Source organism: Lacerta agilis, chromosome 17, assembly GCF_009819535.1.
Source record: "Lacerta agilis isolate rLacAgi1 chromosome 17, rLacAgi1.pri, whole genome shotgun sequence".
In the NCBI taxonomy this organism is placed as follows: domain Eukaryota; kingdom Metazoa; phylum Chordata; class Lepidosauria; order Squamata; family Lacertidae; genus Lacerta; species Lacerta agilis.
In genome coordinates, this window is record NC_046328.1 from 35,717,328 (window position 1) to 35,735,034 (window position 17,707).

General features: G+C 48.9%; 1 protein-coding gene across 2 annotated transcripts in view; it reads left to right on the forward strand.

Annotated features, from left to right (window-relative positions):
- The window catches only part of RPRD2 (regulation of nuclear pre-mRNA domain containing 2), a 35,130-nt gene extending 19,063 nt beyond the window's left edge, over positions 1 to 16,067 (forward strand). Inside the window, exons 2-11 of one of the 2 annotated variants that reach the window (XM_033135954.1) lie at positions 3,613 to 3,742; positions 4,806 to 4,906; positions 6,169 to 6,246; positions 7,468 to 7,520; positions 8,984 to 9,110; positions 9,682 to 9,857; positions 10,637 to 10,928; positions 11,579 to 11,917; positions 12,121 to 12,324; positions 13,036 to 16,067. In XM_033135954.1, coding sequence (XP_032991845.1) covers positions 3,613 to 3,742; positions 4,806 to 4,906; positions 6,169 to 6,246; positions 7,468 to 7,520; positions 8,984 to 9,110; positions 9,682 to 9,857; positions 10,637 to 10,928; positions 11,579 to 11,917; positions 12,121 to 12,324; positions 13,036 to 15,752 — 4,217 coding nt within the window. In that variant the 3' untranslated portion in view covers positions 15,753 to 16,067. Of the gene's footprint in view, positions 1 to 3,612; positions 3,743 to 4,805; positions 4,907 to 6,096; positions 6,247 to 7,467; positions 7,521 to 8,983; positions 9,111 to 9,681; positions 9,858 to 10,636; positions 10,929 to 11,578; positions 11,918 to 12,120; positions 12,325 to 13,035 lie in introns of both variants that reach the window. The other variant, XM_033135953.1, reaches the window with a different exon arrangement.
- Positions 16,068 to 17,707: the final 1,640 nt, after the last annotated feature.

The window sequence follows — 17,707 nt, forward strand, 5'->3', positions numbered from 1 at the left end:
AGCCTTTTGAGGGCCAGGGGCCAAGGTGGATGTCCAAGCCAAATCAGTGTCATGTGATGCTTGCTATTATGCAGTAGGTGGGACGTGGGTTGCGCTGTGGTCTGAACCACTGAGCCTCTTGGGCTTGCCGGATGAGCTGTTGCTCTGTCCCAGCTCCTGCCAACCCAACAGTTTGAAAGCACGGTGATGCAAGGAGATAAATAGGTACCGCCGTGGTGAGAAGGTAAACAGTGTTTCTGTGCGCTCTGGTTTCCGTCACGGTCAGGGTGAATTTGATTTAAATCAAATAGATTTAAATCACAAGTAAGTAAGACTTGATTTGCTGGACTTAACTGTCAGGGGTCCTTTACCTTTTTTAAAGACTTGATTTAAATCATTTTTTTTTACAGAAAGACTTATTCTTGCTGGTATAATCTTAATATTTACAAGCAGATGCAGGCTTCATTTTTAGAATAATAAATTTTCAGAGTAGTTTTTACAGTTATATCAAAACTTACTGATTTGATTATAGTTTTAGAAATACATAGACAGGTAATTATGAAATTATTGTGAGGTTTAATAAGTTAACTGTTACATTTGGACAACTTCCAACTTTATTGGAAGAAGAAAAATAATCATTTCCTTAATAACAATTTAAACAATTTATTCAACTAAAGCAATAACATTATAACATTTGTATCCATGTTTGTTAACTGATGTGGTTAAACTTAAAAAAACCCAAAACACCTTAGACCGAGTTTTAGCACACATGAAAAACTTAAAACAAATCCTTATTTCCTGATGAATAGCCTTTGGACTATAATGTAACTCAAATAGAAAACTATCTTTAGAAAGATTTTTCCTCCAAAAGCATTTTATTTTTAAAATCTGATTTAAATCGAAAAAATCCAATTTATTTTTTTATTTAAAGAATCATTGATTATTATCCACCCTGGTCACGGTGTTCCATTGCACCAGAAGCGGGTTAGTCCTGCTGGCCACATGATCCGGAAAGCTGTCTGTGGACAAACGCCGGCTCCCTTGGCCTGAAAGTGGAGATGAGTGCCGTAACCTCATAGTCTCCTTTGACTGGACTTAACCATCCAGGGGCCCTTTACCTTTTTACCTTTGCCTATGCAGTAGGCTATGTACCAGCCTTGTGCAAGCCACGGTTTTCTACATGCACCCAGCTCTCCATCCTCCCATCCACACACGTAAGAGGTGTTAATCACAACTCTGGAGCACTTTGCAGCCAGGACAGCTTATTCTGTTTTTTTTTTAACCTCACCGATGGCAGGAGAGCTTGCAAGCAAATAAATACTTAATTAGAATAATTAATTGTTTGGTGCTGTGCAGGGTGTGTGATGGCATGGGGAAATAGGCAAGATTTCATTGTGCTGTCCTAGTAATTTTGATGAGTGTGAGAGGCTGGAGATCTCTGGAATTTGGAAATGGATAGAGCTGTTTCTGTTACACTGCCCTGGGGAAGGACCTCTTTTCAGTCAGGGCTACATTCCCTCCTGGACAGTGCCAAAGACCAAAGCAGTTGTGACTCTTTAACTTTTGTCCAGTGGGATAGATTCTGTTCTGTGCTGTGCAGGAAGCAAGAGGCATTGCCACAGCTCAGGCCTATGTTCCCGCCAGGCAGAGGCACAAGAGAGGGCAGTGGCAGACACAGGTGTGTCCTGGGGACAGTACTGAGGACCAGATTGAGAGGTCTGGAGGCTGGAGGTTCCCACCCACTTTGCTACAGTGAGAAGCCTTGTTCTGTGCTTTTTAGTTCTGTTCGCCGGTGGTTACATTCCTTGCATCATGAGAGAGAGAACAGACTAATTAAAAAAGCTAAAAGGGGTATGTAAGCTTTTATTAGGTTTCAGGTGCTTTACACCATGGGTAGGCAAACTAAGGCCCAGGGGCTGGATCCGGCCCACAGACGGTCCAGGAATCAGCGTGTTTTTACATGAGTAGAATGTGTCCTTTTATTTAAAATGCATCTCTGGGTTATTTGTGGGGCATAGGAATTTGTTCTTTCCCCCCTCAAAATATAGTCCGGCCCCGCCACAAGGTCTGAGGGACAGTGGACCGGCCCCCCTGCTGAAAAAGTTTGCTGAGCCCTGCTTTATACCTTGAGTTTCATCTCCTCCTTACATTAGTAACAATATATGGGCCCAGCAAGGAACAATTGTTGCTAGTGTCTCTCTCCTTTGAGGCAATAAATAGGAACTAGCAAAAGTAGCTGCTGAACATAGCATTGATTCAGGCTTTTGGGGGGGGGGTTGCTTCTGGGCAGGGTTTATGCAGGAGGAGCGCCTTCTGAGGCTGCCCTGCCCTCTGTCCCCAATGCGATGGGAGCGGATTGGAGCACAGTCTGTTGCACTGCTCGAATCTATATCAGCAGTTCAGGGAGAAGACTTGCCATCTGGCTTACAGTTTGGGAGCAGAGATCACAAGGGCCGCAGAATGGACTTGGAGCTGCCCTTGTATGGCCCTACTGCATGGATTGCAGTAGCCCATGCGCACGCTGTGTGGCTGCCTCGTTGAGAAGGGGCCATCGTTCTGCATCTGGGGGCGGGGATCTTGAACTTGGGCTGCATTTGTGGAGTCCGGGAAACCTGATGGCTCCTTCTCTGCTGCAGAGTAGGGCCAGGGGAAAATCTGTGACGGCAGCAGTGGGGTGGATGGGGAGACATCATTCTTCACCTGCCCTTTGCTTTCCCCACACTGTGGCAAATACCCTGTCCGGCTGGGGGAGGATTGCATAGGTTTGCCTCTTGCTTGCCTGCATTCAGAATAGAGAGGGGTGTTTGAGTTGGGTGTAGGATAAAATTTACATCCGTTGCTCCACCCATTTTTGCCCCTGGCCCCGCCCACCAATGGCATGTGGCCCTCAGGCTGAGAAAGTTTTCCTGCTTCTGTTCCAAATGCTTGGACTTCCCAACTGAAGGATCTTAAATCAGGCAGAGAAGGGACTAGTCTGCTTGGTCCAAGGCAGCTCCTTATACATCTTCTTACAAGTCTTGACTCCAGCTTCCGCCCTCGCTTCCTGACCACTGCTGGTTCTTGATAGTTGCCAAGCTGGTCTTCAGAGAGTGGATTTTGTGACCCTGCCTCCCTGCAAGGTAGAATCACAAGGATTCATGCAGATGGTGGATTCATGCCTTGTGGTTGTGTTCTGTTCAGGCTGTGGAAAGGGATGAGCAGAAACACCTTTTTAAATTGCAGATCACATTTTTTAAATGCTCCCATTTCTGTTGGGCTTTTCAATAGGGAGCCTTTTGACCCAAGGCATGTGCTGGCTGGTGCTGAAGGGAGTTGTAGCCCAAAACATCTGGAGGGCATCAGGTTGGCAAAGACTGCCCATTAGCATGCTTGCTTTACTAGTATTTGACTAGTGAAGCTTAAAAATGCCCAAACTGCCACGCTTTGCCTAATATTGCAGTTGCATCCTGCATCCATTCATTGTCGCTGATGAACTTTACAAAACACATTTTTTTTCTGCAGGAAAATTAAGTGTTGCAATGATCTCCACCCCACATTGCCACCTTATCCTGCGGCTTTACCGAAGGAGCCTTCCTGGCTCATGTGTGGTTACTTTGTGCACCAACTGACCTTCTTCTTCCTTGCTCTTTCCAGCTGCCTTTCCGCATCGGCTGAACCTTTTCTACCTGGCCAATGATGTCATCCAGAACTGCAAAAGGAAAAACGCGATTGTGTTCCGTGACACGTTTGCGGAAGTGCTCCCGGAGGCCGCCGCTCTGGTGAAGTAAGTTGATGGCTTCCCCCTGCATTTCTCATCCAACACAACAAAAGTATTTTCATTTCGCTGCTCGCCGAACTCAAGTGGGTGTGCGGAGGAGGCTGGTTGGATTTCTTTGTTTGCTTTGTGAATGAACAGCAAGGCATGTGTGAAAGCAGGTTCTATCACAGGGTACTTCTTAGGAAGCAGAAATCACAGTACAAGGGCAGGACATTGGCTTCTTTAGGTAGGCTGTGCTTAAGCAACAACACTCAAGTGACAACACTCCTTGGCACTTCTCAGGGAACAAGGCAGAAGGTCTCTGTCCCAAAGATCTTAAAATCTAAAATAGTTTCATGATTTTAGCTCTGAAGCCACAGGCTTTCATGTTGATATTCAGCACTGGCTGGAGCAGATGGGAATTGTAGCCCAAAAACAAACTGGAGGACATCAGGTTGGTGAAAACTGTCCTAAGGGAAAGATATCGGGGGAAGATGTTTGCCTTTTCTCAGCGAACTATCCCTGTTTGCAGATGTTGCTAGACTGCCTTGATCTAATCCCTGGTTTTGCAAGCTTTTGTAAGGACAAGTTGTGCTAACTGAAAGCCAGGGCGCTGCCAGATGGAAAGATACCTTAGTCCATCTGTGAGCTCTGTCAATGCGTTTGTTAAATTTGCATATGGAAAAATTAGTCTACAGCTTCACCTTTTAGACATATGTCTGTTTCATGGTAGGAATACACCTCCGGAGTGGAGAATTTGGGGGAAGAGACTTTAGCGAGTGGGAGATCCCTGCACTAGCATTGTAAGATATGTGCTGAGGCTAAGACTCCTATCTATGTAAGAATGTGCATTTTTTGTGTGGAATTGGGGGGGAAATATCGGTTGTACATATTTTAGTCATTTGCCCCAACCTGTGCTGGTTGCTATCCCCACCTTCAGAAAATTATTGAAAGAGAAGGTAAGGTGAGAAGCCTCCTTTTTGCATTTTATTTTAATCAGCCGTCGCTTCTGGCACCTTGTATGTGCATAGAGGAGAGGGCAAATTGATGCACTAGAAACAGTCATGTGTTATCTATGTGTCCTTTTCAGAGATCCATCGGTCTCCAAATCTATAGAAAGAATCTTTAAAATCTGGGAAGATAGAAATGTGTATCCAGAAGAAACCATCATGTTACTGAAAGAAGCTTTAAGTAAGTTCTCCATTACTCTTTTTCACATCTATGCAGTTGTGGTGATGATTTAGAGGGTGGGCGAGGCAGAGTTTGGTTTGAGATTACGAGGACAACGTTTTATCCTTTAAATCCATTAGCTATCATCTCTCTGCACCTGCACAGAAGTCAGTAGTGGCATTTTGCTTAGGGAAGAGAATTCTGGACTGTCTGCCCCAGGTTGCTGTGGTTTACACCACTTGCCACTTAATTTCCATCCTTAAATTTAAATATCCAGCCCTGGGGAAACCCAGCCAGATGGGCAGGGTATAAATAAGAAATAATAATAATTATTATTATTACAATTCTATGTGACACTAGTGAGTGATGCAGTCTTTTAGCTTGCCAGGGCAACAAAGTTCCAGTTCAGCATTTCCCAGTGGAAAGTTCATTCAGTACATTTTTGTATGCAACTGTAAGGAAACTCTCCAGGGAAGCAGGATCCTCCTTTGTCCAGACTAACTTAATAGCCCCGCAGAGTAGCATTTGTACAGTGAAGCCTCACAGATGGTCATGATGTTGCACGATAAGTCCTGCTTTTGCCATTTTGACGATGCTTTTCGTTTGGGGTGCTGGTGTTAGCAGGTACCATCTCCCTTGCAATGCTGCCCTTGGATTAGTGCCCCGGTCGATAGACTTTTCTTGCGGCAGCAAGAGATCTTTTAACGTTGATTTCCAGGTTATCTATAGCCCTGCTGTTCCTCAGAGCTTGTTTGTCTGCAGAGCCCCTACAGTTTAAATGCTGGGCTGGGTGGGCCATGAAAATAGAATGAGTTGTGGGGAGTGGCATGTTCAAAAAGTGTGAGAGACTTCCGTATTTAATTTGCACGGTGGAATCTTTCAAGTCCATTTAAGCTGCCAGACATCCATGGACATAAGGCTTCCTGTCTGCGCTCACAAGCCAAGCGAAAGTGGCTTTTAAACTACTGCCTGCAAATTCACTTGAGGTCCCAACTCTGTTCCTTGAGATTGCCAACTTCGTCCTTTTCATGTAAAGCCCGATTGAAATCCTGAAAGGCGGAGGGACCCGTCCTCAGAAGTTTCTGCATTGTAAGCTCGGATTTTTGGTTTTAAGTCTCCTGCTGCTTTGCCTTGTCAAATGTTTGCCAGCAGGTATCAACCTCTATTGGTCTCTCTCTTTCTCTCCCTTTTTTTATTTTAAACATGTATAGAGACTCCTAAAGGGCATCCCATAATCTCAGACTGCAAAACAAAAAACAAAACAAAACAAAAATGTTTTCCAGGTTCCACTTTCAAAGCTCAGAAGCAGCAGAAAGAAACTCAGAGCAAACAGCCAACTAAGTCATGGAAGAAACCTCAAAGTAAGGAAATCCTCACGGGAAACGGTCTGAGCTTTTGATATGTTAACCTCCTTGAGGAACAGCCTAGAAAAGACACACGCACACAGCAGAAAAACACCTCACCGTAGGCACTCACAGTGCCTTGTGTTCTTCGTCAGGCTGGCAGCGTCCTTTGCTAAAGGCACCAAGAGAGGCACTTCTTAAAATTATGCAGGACATATGACTGTGTTTAAATTAGCCCGTGGTGTACTGAGAAAACACGTGTTGGGGTGTTTAGGGGAACTGGCATTAGTATATTGAAAGATGGAGAGGCAGCACGCATGATTTAAGCCTGGCCGGTCAGACTTGAAGCCAAGGACCTGCATTCAGTGGCAGAGGACTAGGTTAACTTAAACAGCAGGCTCCTTTAAATGCAGCAGGGAGAGAGAGAGCACGCAGATAACAAACCGTCTTTGGCATTCTCGGAGAACAGCTTAAAAGTCACCAGCGCAGCAGCAGTACAGACAGGAAAGCCCCAAATGGCTAAGAGAAGATGACCAATGGGACGTCAGACAGGAAAGGCTTCTGTCAACCGCATTAGGCAAATATTTGGGAGTTGGGCTTGGATCCACCTGGAAGCCAGTTTGGCACAAGGCCGAAAGCCTTCTCTAACAGCATGTTGTTCCTCTGTCAGGAGAAGAGACGTAACGGATGCTGCAAATAGTCTTCATTTTGCTAAGCAACATCTGGATTTATCCTGAAAGGAGTATTCCGTTCTTCCTCTCTGGAAGCAGCAAATTAGAGCAAGGAAGCTAAGGCGCTGCTTTCCAAGCATTTGGCAGGGGTGGGGGATACCGCAGAATGACCCACCTCTCACAAGAAGTTGCCTGTCGCATCTCTGCGTTAGTTGCTGCCCTGCAGTAGGACAGAACAGGCGTTCATGCAGAGGGATGAGGGGATTCCTCCTCTTGTCTCTTTAGAGTAAGAGGCACAGCAGTGCGCTCAGAGGTTTAGGGGGTGGGGTGGGGGACGGTTGGTGGCAGAGGGCTGTTCCTGGGGAGCAACCAACCTGGGTGTATCACTCTGCCTGCATGTGTGAAGCATCCGTGTTACAACTGAGTGTGGAGGGAGGATAGTGGCTTCCTGCTGGGGGATTTTGCACAGACCCTTGCATGTGGGAAATGAAGGAGGGGGTTCTCCTCTAGAATGCTACACCTACCTGCATGATCTTCCTTAAAACACCTTGCTCCTTTGTTCCCACAGCCTCTACAAATCCAAAAGCTGCACTGAAGTCCAAGATCGTTGCAGAATTTCGGGTAAGTCCAGTAACCTCCTCACCTTACTCCCTTTGTGCGTGGGCACGAGACCCAAAAAACCCATCAGTTTGCAGAAGGGATGACAAACTGGTGGCTCTTGGTGCTCAAGTCATAAAGCAGGTCCTGGGGACTAGAAGTTGCTTGACTCCCAACTCCCAGTAGCTGGTACAGCCCCTGTGACCAGGGAGGTTGCTGGTGGGAGTTGGCGTCCAGAGACAACTGCAGGTCCACCAGTTTCCGGCACCTGCCTTGAACTCTGCATCCATATCTGCCTTAAGATGGAGTGTCAGTGAGGTAGCAGACTGGGTAGGCTAGACACTCCAAGGAGCTCTGCAAGTTTTTCAAGCTACCCATAGGGATGCGGGGGTAAACGAGAAAGTTAAGAAGAGCCTGCTGGATCAGGCCAGTGGCTTATCTAGCCCAGCATCCTGTTCCCACAGTGGCCAACCAAGGGAACCCCACCAGCAGAATCCAAGCACAATAGCACCAACCTCTTGCTGCTTCCAGCAGCTGGTCTGAATGGGAAGGCAGAGCATGGCCATCGTGGCTAATTGCCATTGATAGCCCTCTCCGTCATGAATTTGTCCAGTCTTATTTTGAAGCTGGTGGGTGTAACTACCCACATGAGAGGGAATTCCATAGTTTTAGAAGGAGCCCCGTGAAGAAGTGCTTTTTTGGAAGCAGTAAAAATATGGCCAATCCCCCATATTTGAAAACATAAAATCTAGCATGTCTTGTTCATTCATTCATTCTCTCACTCCTCTCTCTCTCTCTTACACACACACACACACGTAACCAGTCATGTGCTTGGGTGTATTTTGACATATCCACATATTTAAAAAAGATTAGAAGGGGCGGATTTGGAAATCCTATTACAAGGGCAATTTGTTTTGGGGTGCATGTGCCCAAATGGCAGGGCAAGACTGCTGCAAGCTGCAGAGCCAAAGTATAGATTCTGGAGCCTTGTTAGCAGCTTGGTCAACCGGAAGAGGAGGAGGAAAGAGATGCTGAATCCTGGGCATATCCGGGGCCTGCATGTTCTTGCTGCTGGATGCATATTTAACAGTCACCTTTTGCCCACCGCCACACAGTGTGGTGCGGTGTTGCCCTGGTGGTCAGGATGGCAGTCAAGAGGTCAGAGGTCAGCACTGTACATGAGAGGAAGGTCAGGGAAATTGGGAGTTGGTGGGGAGAGGGGCAGAGAAGCTACCCTAGAAAAATGTTATGCCGGAAAAACGTCTTGCGTGCCCCACACCTGCAATGGTTTCCCATCTTCCTATTCACAAGTGGGACTCCCCCACCCCAAATATTGGAAGAATTTGCACTGCATTCTTCTCTCCCTGCCTGCAAAGTACTTTCAGCTTCATAAATCAGTTTGCTTCCATTTTTGTGTCTGATGGAATCCACATCTCTCTCATTATTATTTTTTCCTCTCTCTCTCCCCCCCCTCCCCTCCCATCCAGCCGCAGTCCCTGGTTGATGAGCTGCTCTGCTACAAGCGTTCTGAGGACCAGATAGAGCTGAAGGAGAAGCAGCTCTCCACCATGCGTGTCGACGTCTGCAGCACCGAGACCCTGAAGTGCTTGAAAGGTGCAGTGCACAGGAGGGACGGGGCATTGGATTTCCCTTAAGCCACGTTACCTTAAGAACTGCCCGAACCCTTATATATCCCGGCCTATATACAAATACGCAAACTCCTGTCCTCCCATGACCACCAAGGTGTAGGGTCAATGGCTTGTCTCCACAAAGTTCTGCTCAGAGTAGATCCAGAGTAGTTAGGTCTGCTAACTTAATTGGGTCTACTCTGAAGATCTCCCAGGGTGGGAGGCTGGGAGGAGAAAAGGAAGCTCCCAGGTGAGGGGTGGGAGGGTCCACCACCTTCTGTGTGAGACAAGAATTAAAATATACCTTTGAGAGAGGGCTTTGTATTGTATTCTAATTTATCTCTCTCTTTTCTTTTGCTTTCTTTTTTTTACTTTTAGTTTGTTTTTTATTATATTGTATGTTGAAAAGTTTCAGCAATTTTTTTAAAATAAAAAAAATAAGGGTCTGAGTAGGACTAGCATTGGCCATCGCCTGCTGTCTTTTAGGGGGGGGGGTCAGTCTCTCTTGCTCTCTCTCCTCCCCCTGCTAGGCAAAAACAAACTCCTTTCCCTTTCAGACAAAACAGGGGGAAAGAAATTCTCCAAGGAGTTTGAGGAGGCGAGTGCCAAGCTGGAAGAGTTTGTCAACAGCCTGGACAAGCAGGTGAAAAGCGGCCCATCCTTGACAGAGGTGCTCGAGAATGCGGGGATCTTCTATGAAGCGCAATACAAGGAGGTCAAGGTGGTGGCAAACGTGAGTGCAAAGGGGCTTCTCTGCTCCGTAAAGCAGCCTCCCTGCTGAGCACATGGTGCTCTCCAAGTGTTTTGGACTACAACACCCATCAGCCCTGGGCATTGGTGGAGTTGCGGTCTGAAATGTCCCGCAGGCACCAAGTTCAGAAAGGCTAAAACATCAACTGAGTCAGTGTAGTTAACCCAGTCTCGTGTTCACTGGAAACCGGTGGCTTTCAAACTTGTGCTATTGGGAGTGGAGGGCAGTTTTCCTCCAGAACTCTACTGAGGATTTCTTAACAAACAGATTGGTGATGAACAAGCAGCCAGTTCTGTGTTGCTCTGGGCCGCCACAGGAGAGCATTGGGCATGCTCCAGAGTGTCCTCTTGGTTCATGTGGGGCAGCACCCAGGTGTAAGGGACAGAGTCTCTTCAATGGTGGCACCAAAACATCATAGAGTTGGAAGGGAACCCGAGGGTCGTCTTGGAATCCCTTCCAGTTCTCCAACCCACTGCAACCACAGCTAAAGAATCACTGACAGGTGGCCACCCAACCTCTGCTTAAAAATCTCCAATGAAGGAGAGTCCACCACCTCCTGAGGGAGTCTGTTCCACTGTCAAACAGCTCTTACAGTCAGGAGGTTTTTTCCTAATGTTTAGTCAGAGTCTCCTTTCTTGTAATCTGAATGCATTGGTTCAGGTCCTACTTTCTGGACAGCAGAAAGCACAAATATTTGTGCACGCTTGTTAAAGGTAAGACGTGAACACGGCTTTTCTCTCTCATTCCACCACTTTGGCCAGGCTTACAAGACCTTTGCTAACAGAGTGAACAACCTCAAGAAGAAACTGGATCAGCTGAAGGCGACGCTTCCTGACCCTGAAGAATCGCCCGTCCCCTCCCCAAGCATGGACGCCCCCTCCCCGACTGGCTCAGAGTCTCCCTTTCCTGGGATGGGGGAGGACGACAACTCCCCTTGCCCAGGGGCAGAAAAGGAGAAGTCTCCGACTCCAGAGCCCGCAACGGACAATCGTGACGTGGAAGACATGGAGCTCTCCGATGTGGAGGAGGAGGAGGAGGCCCCAAAGATCATTGGTAGGTTGTCCCATCAGTTGGGGAGCAGGCGTTCCCAAAGTGGGCAGTACTGGGGTTACTTAAGGGGGGCACCAGAGTTTTAAATGACTATCAGAGTTTGAAAAGTTGGCAGCAAGAGCTGGTTCAAGCTCATCAGTTTTGTTGAATGAATTAAATTAAATAGTGTGAATCAGATTTTGTGATTCAATATGCAGTTAATTGTTACTGTTTTGAATTTTATCGTGTTCTTTCCTTTGTGGGTCATGCAAAGCGCTATTCTATGTAATGCTTTTCATAGGTTAGAGTAGGGGGCACTGGGGATGAATATAGGAAACCAAGCTGGCAGTGGCCCTAGAAGGTTTAGGAAACTATACATAAACTGCCACATCGGGGGGGGGGGGGCAGCAAGAATAAGGAACTGAAATGGTTAGAATTGTTCTAAACTTTGTTTTTTCATACACAAACAGAGTAATGCAAACATGATGAATGAATTCTGTGCATTTTCCTTCTCCAACCTCATGCCCTTTGGATGTTTGGCTGCCAATCCTGTTATCCACTGTCAGCATGGGGAGTGTATACTAAAACACCTGGAGGGTCCCTGCTTAGGGAAAGCTGGTGTGGACTGAGCAAGGCCCTCTCCTCACTGTCTCCTTCTATGTCTTTTGCACCAGTGGACGAACGGAAAGAGAAGCCGGCTGTTTCAACAATGCCCCCTGCAAAGGTGGCTGAAAGCGTCCTGAAAATGTCTCCTTCCACGACAGCTGCAGCAGCAGCAGCAGCAGTGCCACCACTGCAAGCAGCACCAGCACCACCACCAGCAGTAGTGCCACCTGCTCCAGGCGTGGCAACACTGGCTCCAAGCCCCATCACCCCTCCGACCCCTAAGCCGGCCACCCCAGCAACACCCCTTCCTCAGTCCCCTGCCCTCGCCTTGCCGAACCTTGCCAATGTGGATTTGGCCAAGATCAGCTCCATTCTCAGCAGCCTCACCTCGGTGATGAAGAACACAGGTGAGAGTCGCGTGTCCTGGTGCTCAGTGACAACTGGACTGGGTCTTGGGCGTCTGTGTCAAGGGGTGGAGTCCTGAGGTTAAGGAGGGCCTTTGGGCTGGGACTTTGCAGGCTGAATAAATGATGCTTTTTTATATGGTGCATGAGCTTCTTGGAGTTTTGGGGTGAACCATGGTCTTTATCCGGGCTTTTCTTCTCTCCAGGCGTCAGTCCTGCCTCGAGACCTTCGCCTGGCACCCCAACCAGCCCAACGACACTTATGAGCGGTTTGAAAACCGCAGGGATGGGCCCCCTGACTGCCCCTCCAAACCCTTTGGCCAATATCTTCTCCAAAGTCGAGATCACCCCCGAAAGTATCCTCTCGGTGCTCTCCAAGAGCCAGAGCCAGACTGCACCAGGCCTGCAAGGTAAGTAGGTAGTCAACCTGGGAGGGATGGGGCCAGTGGTCAGACTGAGCCTCCCGCGAGCATCCATGGATTCCTTGCTGGAATGGACCTTCTTACTTATCCCCCCCCCCTTGGTGATGCAGCTTGCTCCTTGAAGAGCAGCTTTGAGCTTAAAATGTGCCAGAATGTCCTTAGTATTGTTTTCAGGGGGAATGTTTATTTAGGGTGATTTCATACTCCTAGTTAACCCAATTGGAATCAGCCTGCTTGATGTTGGATGCCGTCTTCAGTTTATATTCATTTTGCAAAGGTTGGGATCCAAGTAAGCTCTGCTTAATGGACTGAGATTCAGTTGCGTTGGTTAATTTAAGCAGTTCTAGTCTTAAGTAGGACTAACATTTGAGACAACGCAGTACCCCAAAATCACAGTGATACATAAAATAACTTGTGGGCACATGCCTGCTTGACTCAGGTAGAGGGGAATTAGGGCTCTCGGAGGCCACGTTGAGATTGGCAGAACTTTGTGGTTGCAGATTGGGGCTTCCCGGGCCCCTCAGCCAGCAGCAAAATAGTCCAATAAAACGGTTAGATAAAATAACAACCTGGGTTGGCTTAGATTCTAAAAGGATTTTAAAAAGAACTGGCAAAGGTTCACTGAAAGGCTGCTGCTTTATGGAGATGGTTCTTTCGCCCCTGTTGCTTCTTGATCAAAATGTTCCTCTTCCGCTCCAGGTCTGTCCTCGTTCCTCCAGAGTGTGGCTGGGAACACAGCCCAACCCACTGAGATGGCATCCCAGAGTACGTCGGCATCGCCGGCCAACACGACGGCTTCTTCTGTAAAAGGAAGGAACATTTCCTCAAATACTCAGCCCTTTATGCCCCAGAGTTTTGGCTATTCTCCAAATTCCTCCTCCTCGGCTGAGGTCTCTTCCACCTCGGTCAACAAGGTTGCTTCTGGGCACAGTGTGGGGCTCCCCAGTTCTAGTTTCAAGCCTCCCACCAATTCCTTGGGGTTCTCCGGCTCCCACAATGTCAGCCCTTCCCTTCGGCCAGCTGAGAACCCCACGAGCCAATCCTCCGAGCTGGCGGAGGCCAAGCTCGAGTCAGAACCCCCTTCCCCGAGTCTGGAAATGAAGATACACAACTTCCTGAAGGGGAACCCAGGTTTCAGCGGCTTGAATCTCAACATCCCCATTCTGAGCAGCCTGGGGCCTGCCGCCGCGCCCCCCGAGAGCCAGTCGTCCTCAGATTTCAACCGTGGACCCACAAGCACCTCTATGGACAGCATTGATGGGACTCCCGTCCGGGACGAGAGGAGCGGGACTCCGACTCAAGATGAGATGATGGACAAGCCGTCATCCAGCAATGTGGACACCATGTCGCTGCTGTCAAAGATCATCAGCCCCGGATCCTCTACTCCGAGTAGCACAAGGTCACCCCTTCAGAGCCGGGATGACAGCTACCCCCAAGAACTGTCCAACTCGGTGTACAGGTCCTTCAGCTTGAGTCGAGATTCTCCAGCCAGCATGTACAAGCAGTCCTCTGATGGGATAGAGTTGCCTTCCTCTTTAATGGACTCCCCGCAAGAGAAGTTCTACCCAGACACCTCATTCCAGGAGGATGAAGATTACCGTGACTTTGATTACTCTGGCCCACCGCCTTCTGCTTTGGTGAACCTGGAGAAGCAGCCAGGAAAGTCAATCCTGAAGTCCAGCAAGCTTTCTGACCCCTCTGAGTACCCATCTGTTCTGTCGAGTTACGGTCAGCGTGCCTCCGGGTTTGGCCTGAAATCTGCTTTTCCCCAGTCAATGAGAGCTCTCAACGACCAGAGCGAAAGCTGCGACCCATTGCCTTCGCCTGGAATGTACGGAGGCTACGGTTTGCGGGGAAACGACTCTGGCTCAGACACTTCGCCTACGCCGAGCAAGAACGATGTCTTTTTCCCACCGGATTCCAATCACAACAGCTTGTCCAAACCCATGCCTCAGAAGCAGTATCCGGATTCCCCTCACTTGGTCCCTCAAAGGTCGCTTTTCTCCCCCCATAATGCACTTCTGGCCCCGGCCAGTCGACTCCCCACGAGCAACGCAGACAAGCCCGTTGTGTCTTCCATCTCAGCCACTTCGACCATTGAGTTCAAGAACATGTTGAAGAACGCCTCCCGCAAGCCCTCGGACGAGAGCAAGCATTTTGGCCAGGTTGCAAAAGGGGGCCCCAGTGACAGCACAGGCCTGTCCGGCCTTGGCCAGGTGGGGGTTCCTCCAGGGGGGGAGCAGCAGAAGCAGCAAGAGGAGCATTACCGGATTGAGACCAGGGTGTCATCATCCTGCTTAGACTTACCTGACAGCACCGAAGAGAAGGGAGCCCCCATCGAAACGCTGGGCTACCACAATGCCTCCAGCAGGGGCATGCCTGGCGAGCCCATTCAGACAGTAGAGTCCATAAGAGTCCTTGGGAAAGGGAGCAGAGGCCACGGGCGAGAGACCCCCAGAGCAGGATGGTTTGAGTTGAGCAGCGCAGGTAGTACCTTCGATAACGGTCCTTCGGGTACGACGGAGATGCCCCCCATGGGTACCGGCGGCGGCGGCGGCAATGGCGTGTCCGGCTTCCAGACCCAGTACAAAGACCGTGGGCCGCCGTTCCAGGAGAACGTCAACAACTTCAGACCCGGCGGCTTTGCCGCTGCCGCCTTCGACCGCCACGTTCCGCCCCCTCCCCTTGAGCACGGGGCGTCTTTCCCCATGGACCAAATTGGGCCGCCTCCCCCCACAGGGCCTCAGTCCCTGCCTCCAAAGGATCTCGGCAGCCTTTTCTCTCGGGACCACTCAGTCCCCCCGCCCCGGATGCCGTCGGTGGATCACGCCGGCCCTTTCTCAAAGGAAGCCGCCTCCCCGCTCGGCCTGCCCCACGGCGTCCCCCCTCCCCCGCCTCCTTCCTTGGAACGCAGCGGGGTGCCGTTCCCTACCCAGCCGCCCCCTCCTCTCCCCGGGGAGCACGGCAGCGTCCCGTTCTCCAGCCCGCCGCCCCCTCCCGGGGACCTTGGACTCCCGTTCCCGGCTCCCCCTCTAGCCGCCGAGCGCCAGAGCCCCTTGGCCGTGCACCAGGGGACAATGAAGGAGCATTTTAGCATGCCATCGGGAGCATCTCGGGACCAGCTGGGCCAGGGGCAGCGTGACCACGGCGGCCGGGTGAGAGAGAACATGGGCCTGGGCACCCTCCCAAGAGATCCTCTGGGCGCGGCCCTTAACATCAGCTCCTCTGTCCCACCTCACCGGGACACCACAAACCGAGGCGGGCTGGGGATGAGAAACCAGAGGCCGGATTTCCGACCCAGGGAATTGTTCTTAAACAGAGACCCCTTTAACAGCTTAAAAAGGCCTCGGCCCCCCTTCGCCAGGGGCCCTCCCTTCTTCGCACCAAAACGTCCCTTCTTCCCTCCCAGGTACTGAATGAAGGTGTTCCAGAACTTTCTAGAGAGCGGCGGAAGTGACATGTTCACTTTCGTTTTATTTTTAAAATCTTTTCTTTAAAAACAAGAACAACAAACCAGTCTGCCCCTTAAAGGGCCCCACAACTTTTTTCGTTGTCAATTAAGGTATGTTCTGTACTTCAATGCATTTATTGCATCCCTCCCCCCCCCCCCAATTTTCATTCTCTTTGCTTGTTTGGGGGGGCTTTTTAGTTGATGGCCTAAATTTAGAGAGTGAGTTTTGGCTTTGGCTTTCCTTTTTTGCAGAATAATTAAAAACCTAACCATAAGGTGATCGTAGAAATAAAGACTTTTCAGTTCATGAAACATAGGGTTATATTTTTTATATTGAGCCAATACATAGCAAATTGGGACTCCCCTAGCATTGAAGTCAGAGTTAGGAGAAAAGATCCTTTTCCTAAACACAATTTAGGAAGAGAAAAGGTCCCAGAAGTCAAAGCTTGCCTTTCATGCTATTGCTTTTTAACTCTTCCTGTGCCTCTTTTCCTTTGGGGGGGCGTCAGAATTACTCTCCCCACACCCTTCAATAGCCTGGGCTGATTCTTCATGGGCACATTTAGTATTTGCTTGACTCAACCGTAGGGGAGAGGGGAGGATTTTCTATTTCTGTGCACCTGTTAACCCCTTTTTCTTTCTTCCTTGCAGTCCTCTAGGTTCTTAAAAGTTCTCATACATTTCTCAGGTTGGCAAAGGGATGGGAATGGGAGAAGCCCATGCCAGAATCACTCCACTTTGCCTGGGGGGTTTCGAGGGCTTTAGAGAGATTATTATCTGGAGACAAGTTATACACACGGTGGGTAATGGGCAAATTCTAGCCTGGTGCTTATAGCCGGCTGAGGCTGCTAGAGTCATCAATCCCTCCCTCACCCCCAAATCGTAAGAGGGCAGGATTTGGCCAGCACTTTGCTGAGAGTTGCCAAGCTCTCCAGCTTTTTCTGAACTTAGTTTGCTCAGATAGCGAGCTTTGCGCTCTTTAAGGAGAGGAATGGGCAAGGAGGTGTCATCAGGAAGTGAAAACGGCTTGGTGTCTACAGTTAATGCGTAGCATTTTGTACAGGGCACCTGTGCCTCAGCAGACACATTGGCTTAGTGAATTTCAGCTCCCTTCAATTGGGTTCCACGGAGAATGGCTGTACCTGATGCCAGACGACTCCTGCTTCCTTCTGCTCAAGTCTATTCCTGCTCTCCCTCCCCCAAAATCCCTCCTCGAGAGCTGAGCTGTTCTCAAGTTGTCAGATGAACTCCACCCCGATTCTCTACTGTCTCCCCTCCCCTTCCTTATTTTTCTCTCAACACAGCTGTGGGCATAGATGACTTTTCTGTAAAAACTGGGATTCACTTAATAGCCACGTTCCCTTTAAGGCAACAGGAAAGTTGCATTAAAAAAAAATGTTAGGAATAATTTGTTATTCTGTGCATCTGAAACAATATTCCATAACTCATATGTGCACAGTTTTCCTTTTTTAAAAACTACATAGCATGAACAGTTTTTATATATCCGGTAGATCTTGAAGGTCCGGGGGTTATGAAGAGTTTGGTTTTATTAAAACATTACAGTTTTAAAATGCCAAGGCTTTAAAGGGGGGGGGGAGTAGTTTTCCCTACAGTCCTCCTCGATCCACCTAATCTGGGTGGTGTCTACTCCCAGGTTCACCCCCCCCCCCCAAAAAAATTACTTTTAGCGAATGGCAAAACTCAAAGGGGTAAACTCAAGTTCATTCAGATCCTGTTGTTCTGATCCTCACCCGCAAGCAGAAGAGATTGTCACTATCCATATTAAGGGTTTATGACTAGCAGTTATTGAGCTCATCTCTTACCAGGAAGCAGGACCCCTCTCAAAGATCCCTGGGAGCTACTGGCTTGTGAGCACAGGAACATTAACACCCCTCACCAGAACTGAAATTCCCAGACGAT